Genomic DNA, 13,165 nt, shown 5'->3' with positions numbered 1-13,165 from the left:
AGAGCTCCACAAGATAAGAAGGTAAATTCTGTTGAGGAATCCTCTTCCTTGAATGATAAAATTGATGCTATTATGTCTATGCTTGTGAATGTTAGATCTAATGTTGATCCTAATAATGTTCCGTTAGCTTCATTAGTTGCTCAAAATTCTAGGGCATATCCTGCTAATGGTAATACTTATGGTAGATATGAGGGAAGGATGCTAGATATTGAAAGATCCACTAAAAACTTTATGCAATCGCAATATGAGCAAAATCAATTGTTTACTAAAACTATGAATGAGCAATCTATCGTATTGAAGAATATAGGAAATCAACTTGAAAATCTGAATAGGGAAATCTCGGGGTTGCAAACTAAACTTGCTAGTGCTGAAACCCGAATCTCATACATGTCTGCATCACAATCTTCTTTAATCAATAAAATGGCTGCTAAACCTGAGGATTTAGATGATAAAATTACTACTACAGCAAATGCCATTCAAGTTAGAATTAATGAGAATATAAGATTAATGGCTGAACTGCGTGCTAGGTGGGATAGAGAAGAAAATGAAAAACTAGCTAAAGAGAAGAATATAGCTAAAGTTTGGACTATTACCACCACTAGTAATGCTAATGCTACACATGTTGCTGCACCTCCTACTCATACTAATAAAAGAATTGGTGTTAGCAATGTTTCCACTTCTAATGCAAAGCGCGAAAACTGCCTGAAACCGCTAAAACTGCTGAAACTGCTCGTGATAAAGGCTGCTGAAATTTTTTCCAACATTGGGGATGATGATCCCATTGCTTTAGATTATAATGATTTGAATTTTGATGATTGCCACATCTCTGAAGTTATAAAGTTCTTGCAAAAACTTGCTAAAAGTCCTAATGCTAGTGCTATAAATTTGGCTTTCACGCATCATATTACAAATGCTCTCATAAAAGATAGAGAAGAGAAACTAGAGCGCGAAGCCTCTATTCCTAAAAGGCTAGAAGATGGTTGGGAGCCCATCATTAATATGAAGGTTAAAGATTTTGATTGCAATGCTTTATGTGATCTTGGTGCAAGTATTTCTGTTATGCCTAAGAAAATTTATAATATGCTTGACTTGCCACCGCTGAAAAATTGTTATTTGGATGTTAATCTTGCTGATCATTCTACAAAGAAACCTTTGGGTAAAGTTGATAATGTTCACATTACCGTTAACAATAATCTTGTTCCCATTGATTTTGTTGTCTTGGATATTGAATGCAATGCATCTTGTCCAATTATATTGGGAAGACCTTTTCTTCGAACTGTTGGTGCTATTATTGATATGAGGGAAGGTAATATAAAATATCAATTTCCTCTCAAGAAAGGTATGGAACACTTCCCTAGAAAGAGAATAAAGGTACCTTATGATTCTATTATTAGAACAAATTATGATGTTGATGCTTCAACTCTTGATGTTACTTGATATACACTTTCTGCGCCTAACTGAAAGGCGTTAAAGAAAAGCGCTTATGGGAGACAACCCATGTTTTTACCTACAGTACTTTGTTTTTATTTTGTGTCTTGGAAGTTGTTTACTACTGTAGCAACCTCTCCTTATCTTAGTTTTGAGTTTTGTTGTGCCAAGTTAAGCCGTTGATAGAAAAGTAAGTACTAGATTTGGATTACTGCGCAGTTCCAGATTTCTTTGCTGTCACGAATCTGGGTCTATCTCCCTGTAGGTAGCTCAGAAAATTACGCCAATTTACGAGCATGATCCTCAGATATGTACGCAACTTTCATTCAATTTGAGCATTTTCGTTTGAGCAAGTCTGGTGCCATTTTAAAATTCGTCAATACGAACTGTTCTGTTTTGACAGATTCTGCCTTTTATTTCGCATTGCCTCTTTCGCTATGTTGGATGAATTTCTTTGATCCACTAATGTCCAGTAGCATTATGCAATGTCCAGAAGTGTTAAGAATGATTGTGTCACCTCTGAATATGTCAATTTATATTGTGCACTAACCCTCTAATGAGTTGTTTCGAGTTTGGTGTGGAGGAAGTTTTCAAGGGTCAAGAGAGGAGTATGATGCAACGTGATCAAGGAGAGTGAAAGCTCTAAGCTTGGGGATGCACCCCGTGGTTCACCCCTGCATATATCAAGAAGACTCAAGCGTCTAAGCTTGGGGATGCCCAAGGCATCCCCTTCTTCATCGACAAATTATCAGGTTCCTCCCCTGAAACTACATTTTTATTCGGCCACATCTTATGTGCTTTTTCTTGGAGCGTCGGTTTGTTTTTGTTTTTGTTTTGTTTGAATAAAATGGATCCTAGCATTCACTTTATGGGAGAGATACACACTCCGCTGTAGCATATGGACAAATATGTCCTTGGTTTCTACTCATAGTATTCATGGCGAAGTTTCTCCTTCGTTAAATTGTTATATGGTTGGAATTGGAAAATGATACATGTAGTAATTGCTAAAAATGTCTTGGGTAATGTGATACTTGGCAATTGTTGTGCTCATGTTTAAGCTCTTGCATCATATGCTTTGCACCCATTAATGAAGAAATACATAGAGCATGCTAAAATTTGGTTTGCATATTTGGTTTCTCTAAGGTCTAGATAATTTCTAGTATTGAGTTTGAACAACAAGGAAGACGGTGTAGAGTCTTATAATGTTTTCAATATGTCTTTTATGTGAGTTTTGCTGCACCGGTTCATCCTTGTGTTTGTTTCAAATAACCTTGCTAGCCTAAACCTTGTATCGAGAGGGAATACTTCTCATGCATCCAAAATACTTGAGCCAACCACTATGCCATTTGTGTCCACCATACCTACCTACTACATGGTATTTTCCCGCCATTCCAAAGTAAATTGCTTGAGTGCTACCTTTAAAATTCCATCATTCACCTTTGCAATATATAGCTCATGGGACAAATAGCTTAAAAACTATTGTGGTATTGAATATGTAATTATGCACTTTATCTCTTATTAAGTTGCTTGTTGTGCGATAACCATGTTTATCGGGGAACGCCATCAACTCATTGTTGAATTTCATGTGAGTTGCTATGCATGTTCGTCTTGTCCGAAGTAAGGGCGATCTACACCGAGTTGAATGGTTTGAGCATGCATATTGTGAGAGAAGAGCATTGGGCCGCTAACTAAAGCCATGATCCATGGTGGAAGTTTCAGTTTTGGACAAACATCCTCAAATCTCTAATGAGAAAAGAATTAATTGTTGTCAAATGCTTAAAGCATTAAAAGAGGAGTCCATTATCTCGTTGTCTATATTGTCCCGGTATGGATGTCTAAGTTGAGAATAATCAAAAGCGAGAAATCCAAATGCGAGCTTTCTCCTTAGACCTTTGTACGAGCGGCATAGAGGTACCCCTTTGTGAAACTTGGTTAAAGCATATGTATTGCGGTGATAATCCAGGTAGTCCAAGCTAATTAGGACAAGGTGCGAGCACTATTAGTACACTATGCATGAGGCTTGCAACTTATAAGATATAATTTACATGATGCATATGCTTTATTACTACCGTTGACAAAATTGTTTCATGTTTTCAAAATCAAAGCTCTAGCACAAATATAGCAATCGATGCTTTTCCTCTATGAGGACCATCCTTTTACTTTCAATGATGAGTCAGTTCACCTATTTCTATCCACCTCAAGAAGCAAACACTTGTGTGAACTGTGCATTGATTCCTACATACTTGCTTATTGCACTTATTATATTACTCTATGTTGACAATATCCATGAGATATACATGTTACAAGTTGAAAGCAACCGCTGAAACTTAATCTTCTTTTGTGTTGTTTCAATACCTTTACTTTGAATTATTGCTTTATGAGTTAACTCTTATGCAAGACTTATTGATGCTTGTCTTGAAGTGCTATTCATGAAAAGTCTTTGCTTTATGATTCACTTGTTTACTCATGTCATACACATTGTTTTGATCGCTGCATTCTTTACATATGCTTTACAAATAGTATGATCAAGATTATGATGGCATGTCACTCCGAAATTATCTTTATTATCGTTTTACCTGCTCGGGACGAGCGGAACTAAGCTTGGGGATGCTGATACGTCTCCAACGTATCGATAATTTCTTGTGTTCCATGCCACATTATTGATGTTATCTACATGTTTTATGCACACTTTATGTCATATTCGTGCATTTTCCGGAACTAACCTATTAACAAGATGCCGAAGTGCCGATTCTGTTGTTCTGCTGTTTTTGGTTTCGAAATCCTAGTAAAGAAATATTCTCGGAATTGGACGAAATAAAAGCCCAGAGGCCTATTTTTACACGAAGCTTCCAGAAGACCGAAGACGAGACGAAGAGGGGCCACGAGGGGGCCACACCCTAGGGCGGCGCGGCCCCCCCTTGGCCGCGCGGCCCCGTGGTGTGGGGCCCTCGTGCCGCCTCTTGACCTACCCTTCCGCCTACTTAAAGCATCCGTGACGAAACCCCCGAGCACCGAGAGCCACGATACGGAAAACCTTGCGAGACGCCGTCACCGCCGATCCCATCTCGGGGGATCCCGGAGATCGCCTCCGGCACCCTGCCGGAGAGGGGAATCATCTCCCGGAGGACTCTACACCGCCATGGTCGCCTCCGGAGTGATGAGTGAGTAGTCTACCCCTGGACTATGGGTCCATAGCAGTAGCTAGATGGTTGTCTTCTCCCCATTGTGCTATCATTGTCGGATCTTGTGAGCTGCCTATCATGATCAAGATCATCTATCCGTAATTCTATATGTTGCGTTTGTTGGGATCCGATGAATAGAGAATACTTGTTATGTTGATTATCAAAGTTATGCTTATGTGTTGTTTATGATCTTGCATGCTCTCCGTTATTAGTAGATGCTCCGGCCAAGTAGATGCTTTTAACTCCAAGAGGGAGTACTTATGCTCGATAGTGGGTTCATGCCCGCATTGACACCGGGACGAGTGACGAAAGTTCTAAGGTTGTGTTGTGCTGTTGCCACTAGGGATAAAACATTGATGCTATGTCTAAGGATGTAGTTGTTGATTACATTACGCACCATACTTAATGCAATTGTCCGTTGCTTTGCAACTTAATACTGGAGGGGGTTCGGATGATAACCTGAAGGTGGACTTTTTAGGCATAGATGCAGTTGGATGGCGGTCTATGTACTTTGTCGTAATGCCCAATTAAATCTCACTATACTCATCATAATATGTATGTGCATTGTCATGCTCTCTTTATTTGTCAATTGCCCAACTGTAATTTGTTCACCCAACATGTTGTTCGTCTTATGGGAGAGACACCTCTAGTGAACTGTGGACCCCGGTCCAATTCTCTTTACTGAAATACAATCTATCGCAATACTTGTTTTTACTTGTTTTCTCTCGCAAACAATCATCTTCCACACAATACGGTTAATCCTTTGTTACGGCAAGCCGGTGAGATTGACAACCTCACCGTTTCGTTGGGGCAAAGTACTTTGGTTGTGTTGTGCGAGGTTCCACGTTGGTGCCGGAATCCCTGGTGTTGCGCCGCACTACATCTCGCCGCCATCAACCTTCAACGTGCTTCTTGGCTCCTCCTGGTTCGATAAACCTTGGTTTCTTTCTGAGGGAAAACTTGCTGCTGTGCGCATCATACCTTCCTCTTGGGGTTGCCCAACGAACGTGTGAAATACACGCCATCACGGGTCGCTGATGCTCTGCCTTGACTCTCTGACAGATATCACACTTGGCGATGTAGCTTCCGATTTCTCTATTCAGTCCATGCCACCAAAATTGTTCCTTCAAGTCTTGGTACATCTTGGTTCCTCCGGGATGAATGGAGTAAAGGGTGTCATGGGCTTCTTTCAGAATGACTTGTTTCAACTCTGAATCTGACGGCACGCATAAGCGTCCGTTGTACCAAAGAACTCCTTCTTCATCTTTGGTGAATCTAGGTGCCTTTCCTGCAGCTATTTGACTCTTGATTCCATCAGTGCTAGCATTTCCCTTCTGGGCTTCCTTTATCTGACTAATCAAGGTAGGTTGGAGTTCAATGCTTGCTAGGAATCCTTCACTAACTAGCTCCATTCTAAACTGCTCAAATTCTTGATGCAAACTAGGTTGCTCTTCTGCGATCATGGAGTTCAACTGGCACATCAGTCTACTCAGGGCATCCGCTACCACATTGGCCTTGCCGGGGTGGTAGTGAATTTCCATATCGTAATCCTTGATTAACTCTATCCATCTTCACTGCCTCATATTCAGCTCCTTCTGAGTGAAGATATACTTCAGGCTCTTGTGATCCGAGTAGATCTCACATCGATTACCCATGCGGTAATGACGCCATACTTTCAGGGCTAAGACTACTGCTGCTAGCTCTAAGTCATGGGTTGGATAATTCTGCTCATGTTGCTTCAATTGCCTAGACAAGTATGATATCACTTTGCCTTCTTGCATCAACACACATCCAAGACGAATCTTGGAGGTGTCACAGTAGACGTCAAATGGCTTGGTGATGTCCGGCATGATCAATATTGGGGCTGAGGTCAATCTGCTCTTGAGCTGCTGGAAGCTCTCTTCACATTTATCAGTCCATTCAAACTTCTTGTCTTTCTTCAATAGTTGAGTCATTGGTCTTGCTATGCTGGAGAATCCTTCAACAAACCGGCGGTAATATCCCGCCAATCCAACAAATGCACGGACTTCAGTCTGAGTGGTTGGGTCTTTCCATTCTGCGACGGTCTTGATCTTTGCGGGGTCAACGGCAATTCCTCCTGCAGACAAGATATGTCCTAGGAATCCTACTTCCTTTAATCAAAACTCACATTTGCTGAACTTGGCATACAATTGATGCTACCTAAGGGTATCCAGGACAAATTCCAAATGTTGCGCATGTTCTTCTTCTGACTTGGAGTAGATTAGAATGTCGTCGATGAACGCAACAACAAACTTATCCAAAAAGTTCATAAAGATCTTATTCATGAGATTCATGAAGTAAGATGGGGCATTGGTCAATCCAAATGACATGACATTGTATTCATACAATCCATATCTGGTGGTGAAGGCAGTTTTGGGGATATCCGTTGCACGAATCTTCAGTTGATGGTAACCAATCCTAAGATCAATCTTAGAGAACACTTTGGCACTGGTCAGCTGGTCAAACAGGTCTTCTATCTTTGGCAAGGGGTATTTGTTCTTGATGGTGACATCGTTAAGCTTACGGTAATCCGTACATAAACGAGTGGCACCATCTTTCTTGTCCACAAACAAAACTGGGGATCTCCAAGGCGACGCACTTGGTCGAATCAGACCTTTGTGTAGCATATCATCCAGTTGTTTCTTCAGTTCTACTAACTCTGCTGGGTTCATACTATAGGCTCTCTGGGCTATGGGTCCTGTTCCAGGGATTAACTCAATGATAAACTCGATATCCCGATCTGGAGGCATACCGGGTAGATCATCAGGAAACACATCGGGGTATCGACAGACGACCCTGATCTGATCCAAGGTTGGTTTGGCTAAACTCTGGTTGCAGGTGAACTTTCGGGGCATCCTTTCAGATACATGTTCTACTATCACTCCAGTGCTACTAGTCATGGTGATGGCTTTCTTCGCACAATCAATCAACCCATGATGTTTGGAAATCCAATCCATACCAAGTACTACTTCCAAACCTTTTGTTCCTAGAATAATCAAATTTACATAAAAATCTATTGCATGAATTCTGATGGGTACATCTTTGCAAATTTTTCTAGCTTTTGTAGTTGAACCAGGGATTTGAACTATCATGACATGCTTTAAACTGATGGGTTGAATCTTACTAGTGCATGCATAATCTTGAGTAACAAACGAATGCGATGCTCCAAAATCAAACAACACTCTTGCAGGTACTGATTTAACAGAAAACATACCCAGCACAACATCTGGCGCTTCCTGGGCTTCTTCCGCACTCATGTGAAAGTGGCTGCCGCTGCGGTTGTTCGGGTTGTTCGGGGCAAACTTCCTGTCGGTTGAGACACTGCGTTGCTGCTGAGCAGGTGCAGCGGTGTTGGGGGCAGTCTTGGCTAACCTTTTGGGGCACTCATTGGAATAGTGACCCACCACTCCACATTCATAACAAGTGATGGTGGACTTGTCCTTGGGGGTGATGGGAACAGCATTGCTCCCAGTCCTTGGAGCAGTGTTGGAGTTGTTGTGGTTGCCGGGGGCTCTCATAGGGGCACGGTTGAAGTTGTTGGTGTTGGCATGGTGGTTGTTGTTGTTGTTGTGGCCTCCTGGCCTTGGGTGTCCTCCACTCCGATTCTGGAAACTCGGACGTGACATTGGCATCGTGGGCTTGTTGTTTCTTCGGGCAAACCCACCGCTTGAGTTTGGGCGAACTAACCAGTCCTAAATTTTCACAGTAGGAGTCCAACACCCGCTGCAAGAAAGTTGCATTATCCATATTCGCCTTCATAAGGATTAGAGAATCATCGGCAAAGAGTAAATGGGACACCAATGGTGCATTCCTGCACACACTCACACCTTCAATACCACCAACTTCTTCTTCATGTAACAAGGTACTAGATAAATCTTCTGCACATAGGAGGAACAAGTAAGGGGACAGGGGATCCCCTTGTCTTAAGCCTCTTGTAGGTGCAAAGCTATATGTCTCTGTTGAGTTAAATATCACCTTATAGGACACCGAGGTAACACGTGCCATCATTAGGTCAATCCATCCATCAGAAAACCCAATTTTTTCATCGTATTTCTCAGAAAAACCCATTCCACCCGGTCGTAGGCCTTATGCATATCCAATTTCACCGCACAGAGATCTGCGTTACCATTCCTTTTATTCTTGATTTTATGGATGCACTCATACGCCACCAACACGTTATCCGTAATCAACCGTCCCGGAACAAAAGCACTCTGAGTAGCGGAGATCACTTCAGGTAAAATTTGTTTCAACCTATTCGCCAACATTTTGGAGATAATTTTGTACACCACATTACGGAGGCTGATGGGTCTGAACTGTGTCACCACTTCTGCGGAATCGATCTTTGGAATAAGCACAATATTTGTCTGGAATAGTAGATGAGTTAATTGCTTGCAAAACTTCAGCTGTTATATCTTCACCCATCAGATGCCAATTTTTTTTTTATAAAAGATTGCATGCAAGCCATCCGGGCCAGGAGCTTTTAGGTCTCCGATACTGAAAATTTTCTTCTTAACCTCCTCTGGTGAAAATGGAGCCAAGAGCTGCGCATTCATCTAGTCAGTCACCCTTGGTTGTATTTTTTTTTCAGGAACATAGGATATGTGCCATTCACCTCCGAGGTAAAAAGATTAGTAAAATAATCAGAAATCAACGGATCATTACCTTCCACCCATCTCCCTGTATCACTTCTCAGCTTTGCAATAAAAAAATTCTTCTTACGATAAGGCGTAATACATTTAATTCGTGATCTGTCCTAGTTAAAAGTCGTAACTAAAAATAGTCACGTCCTTAAATATATACGCAGTAGTACTATAATATACTCGATCGAAAGAGTTCTTTCCCTGAGTATTTCCGCAGCTACGTGCCGGATTAAGTCGCATGCATGTTCGTGCAACAAGACAGCAAATCAGAAGTTATTCTAGACAGCTAAACACCCAATAAAAAAAGAAGGAAACCTACTACTACTGTAATGAAACTATCAATTTGTTCTGTTCTGCCTCCCTCTCAGTAGCTAGTTGCCTTCCGCGCGCGATGAAGATGAAGCCTAGCAACCAAATCGCGCGGAAGGCAGCTTCCGCCAGCGGGCTGCTCCTGAGCCTCCTAATCGTCGTCTTCACCACATCGAAGTACTCGCTGCTGAGCGCTGAGCGGTTCATATCCGCTGCCACGGCGAGATCATCCCGCCCGGCCAGCGACGACGCGGCGTGCCACGTGGGTCGGGGCGAGTGGGTGGCCGACTCGGCCGGGCCCTACTACACGAACGCGACGTGCGCGCTGATCGACGGGCGGCAGGACTGCATGAAGTACGGCAAGCCGGGGATGGAGTCCATCCTCGGGTGGCGGTGGCAGCCCCACGGCTGCGACCTCCCCCGCTTCGACGCTGCCGCCTTCCTCCGCCTCGTCCGGGGAAAGTCCATGGCCTTCGTCGGGGACTCCGTCGCCCGTAACCACATGCAGTCCCTCATGTGCCTCCTCGCCAAGGTACCTTCAAGATTTCCACTTCGCTTGCAGAAGCGCTTCAGGTGGATCGATCACGGTCAGTCGTCGTCATGCAGGTGGAGTACCCGATGGAGATCGAGCCGAGAGGCTGCGTCCACTGCACGCGCAAGTACCACTACCGGGAGCACGACTTCACGGTGTGCGTGTTCTGGACGCCGTTCCTGGTGCGGTGGAACCTGACGCACGGCGGGCAGTCGTTCATTGACCCGCACAACGTGTACCTCGACGAGGCGGACCCTGAGTGGAGCGGCGATGTCGCTGGCTACGACTACGCCGTTCTCAGCGGCGCCAAGTGGTTCACGCGCCCCACCGTGCTCTACGAGGGCGGCCGCATCCTCGGCTGCGCCAACATGGACGGCTGCGAGGCGGCGCACAACGCCACCGACGTGGCCCCGGACTACGCGGTGCGCGCGTCGTTCCGGACCGCACTCCGTGCGCTGGCCGGGTTCCGCGGCAGGGTGGTGGTCCGGACGGTGGCGCCGCCGCACTACGAGAACGGCAAGTGGTACAACGGCGGGAACTGCCTGAGGACGCGGCCAGTGCGGAGCAACGAGACGAGCCTGCCGGAGACCGAGGCCGCGTTCCACGCCGCGCAGGTGGAGGAATTCCGGACCGCGGCGTCAGCAGCGTCGGCGGCGAGGTTTGTGCTGATGGACGTGAGCGAGATGATGCAGATGAGGGCCGACGGACACCCCGGCCAGTACAGGCACTGGCCGCACGAGAAGGTCGGCTTCAGCATCGACTGCATGCACTGGTGCTTGCCTGGGCCCGTAGACGCATGGAACGAGCTTCTGCTCCATTTGCTTCTGAGTGGTTAAACACGAGTAGCTTTTTTTAAAAGCAAAATTAGCTTTTTTTAAATGCTTATATTTCAGAACGATGCGATTGGTCATGTTACCGTTGAATTGCACAATATGAATCGATTCCTCCTCAAAATAGGAATTTGTCCCGCTTTATCTACAAAGTCGCAATGGACAAATCCATATAAGGTCAAGATAAGAACCACTTACAAAATATATTAAAGAAAAAACAAGAAAGAACACAAAAAATTCCAAACTTGCCACCAAAGACATGGACACGAGACTGAGTCGAGTTGGGGCTCCATGACGATGCCCCCAAGAGAGCAATGACGCACTGCGCCGTTGCCATCGAGACCACGAGGTCTAGGATTTTCATCCGGAGCTGTACCGCAGGGTGGATACCCACAACGACCCCCAAGAGGGTTACAGCACCCGCAACTATCACCGCCGTTGGCACTGAGGCACTGAGCTTTCGCCTGAAATTGCACATTATGAATCGATTTGGATTATTGGACCTTTTTTTTTTCGAATTAAGAAACCCAGGCTCCCGATTTCATTGACAATAAAACCGTAACACAGAGTTCCCAGGGTCACATTTTTACTATCCTATTCTCTACTTTGCACGAACGCTACCATGTACTCATCATCATTTTAACTAGACCACAAACTAAAAGGCAACATAAAGATCTGGCAACCTTCTGGCTCCCGACGTACAGCCCTAGGAGCCAAACTGTAAAGTCCAAATTCAACCATACTCTAGTCTCCTCCTCCTGACAGCAGTTGCACTGCGATAACTTGAGCCTAACGGTTTTGATGTCTACAAACAGTACCAATAAGTCACTCTGTATGACACTTTACCAACTGACAAGGTATAACCTTATCAATGTTTGTAATGATAGACTTGGGTTTAACTGACAAGGTATAACCTTATCAATGTTCGTAATGATGGACTTAGGTTTTGAGGAAGAAGAATGATGGTTAATTCAAACACCGGTCAGTCAAACTAGATAGCCGACGAAAGTATGATCAAGGGTGAAATCACTGAGATTGTATTATCGAGAATTAGGGTTACAAGGGTGTTGCTGTCATGCAATCTCCTCCCCCGGCGGCTTCTCCTAAGACTTATATAGTAGGCTAGGTCTCAGAGTCCACCTCGAAGTTTAAAAGGCGCGCTGCTGCCCTCACTACTCCATCACCGGAACCAGGAAAAACTTGTTGTAGTAGGCATACAGAAAGTCGTCGTGCTAAAAATCCAAATGACCAGTGCAACACAACACAACATCAACAATCACCAATGATCACAACCGTACGTAGATTGGAAAAGGCTGACCTCAAACCACACAATCCAATACGAAACATGACCGGATCACAGGAGATCCGCCGAACACACAACTCCACGCGCCCTCCGTCGACGCTAGACGTACCACCGGGGCAAGGATAGGATAGGGTGGACCTTATTCCGAGTTCAGGAATAGCCGGCGCCACACTGTCAACACCCGAATTTTTAAGTCCACATGCCTATTATGCCATACATCGCAATCCCAGAAAGATTGTTTTTACGATACATAACAGTTGATATCATAGAGTCATCATTCATTACAAACCATAGTCTTCTTACAATAATAGATCACATGATCCACACTTACAATAATAGTTGATCTAATGATCAACAAACACAACACATAGCGGAAGCGAAGTAGTAGTAGTCCATCTAATCCACATGCAACGCTTGACGTTAGGAGATGATCCTAATTATCGTAGACGTCCTGCTGTCCGTCATCCTGATACTGCTGCTCCTCTTCATAGTCTGGCCATTTGAATAGCCAGTGACACAGCCATGAGTACTTTAAAGTACTCGCAAACTAATACTATTATAAGTACTAACAATTTTAGTAGGGGTTGCTAAGCTCTAAGTTTATTTGCATAAAGCCAATTTTATTTCATAAGCAATTTTAAATGAAAGACTCATCATTTTCCTAACTTAACTCAAGTGGGAACATTAGTGTCATTCCCACAACCAGGTTGTGTTCAAGTCAAAATTCACCATTCAATTCACCATTCAGTTTTAGAAATATCTGACAACGGAACAGTATGGCCTTTCCAATCGTCCGTAACCGTGGACACGACTATTCGAATAGGTTTACACTGTGCAGAGGTTGTACACTTGTGCCACAACTTTTGATTACATCCGTCAGGGATAACCCTGAATAATCATAACTCAGTATGCGGATCATC

The 13,165-nt window shown here is 44.0% G+C and overlaps 1 protein-coding gene across 1 annotated transcript; it reads left to right on the top strand.

Annotated features, from left to right (window-relative positions):
• The first annotated feature begins 9,668 nt into the window (after positions 1 to 9,668).
• LOC124690615 (protein trichome birefringence-like 19) lies at positions 9,669 to 10,948 on the top strand. The gene is made up of 2 exons (XM_047223977.1): positions 9,669 to 10,112; positions 10,187 to 10,948. The coding sequence occupies exons 1-2, from the start codon at positions 9,669 to 9,671 to the stop codon at positions 10,946 to 10,948; spliced, it is 1,206 nt and encodes a 401-aa protein (XP_047079933.1).
• The last annotated feature ends 2,217 nt before the right edge of the window (positions 10,949 to 13,165 follow it).

This window comes from Lolium rigidum, chromosome 2 (assembly GCF_022539505.1).
Source record: "Lolium rigidum isolate FL_2022 chromosome 2, APGP_CSIRO_Lrig_0.1, whole genome shotgun sequence".
NCBI classification, from domain to species: Eukaryota; Viridiplantae; Streptophyta; class Magnoliopsida; order Poales; family Poaceae; genus Lolium; species Lolium rigidum.
The sequence above is the reverse complement of the archived record's forward strand: the minus strand, read 5'-3'. Positions and strand labels throughout refer to the sequence as shown.

What these genes read in the sequence shown, in the direction of transcription:
- LOC124690615 (XM_047223977.1), top strand. Translation starts at nt 9,669, where the DNA reads ATGAAGCCTAGCAACCAAATCGCGCGGAAGGCAGCTTCCGCCAGCGGG. An exon ending in TCATGTGCCTCCTCGCCAAG is followed by an intron (nt 10,113 to 10,186) that starts GTACCTTCAAGA and finishes GTCGTCATGCAG; the next exon opens with GTGGAGTACCCGATGGAGAT.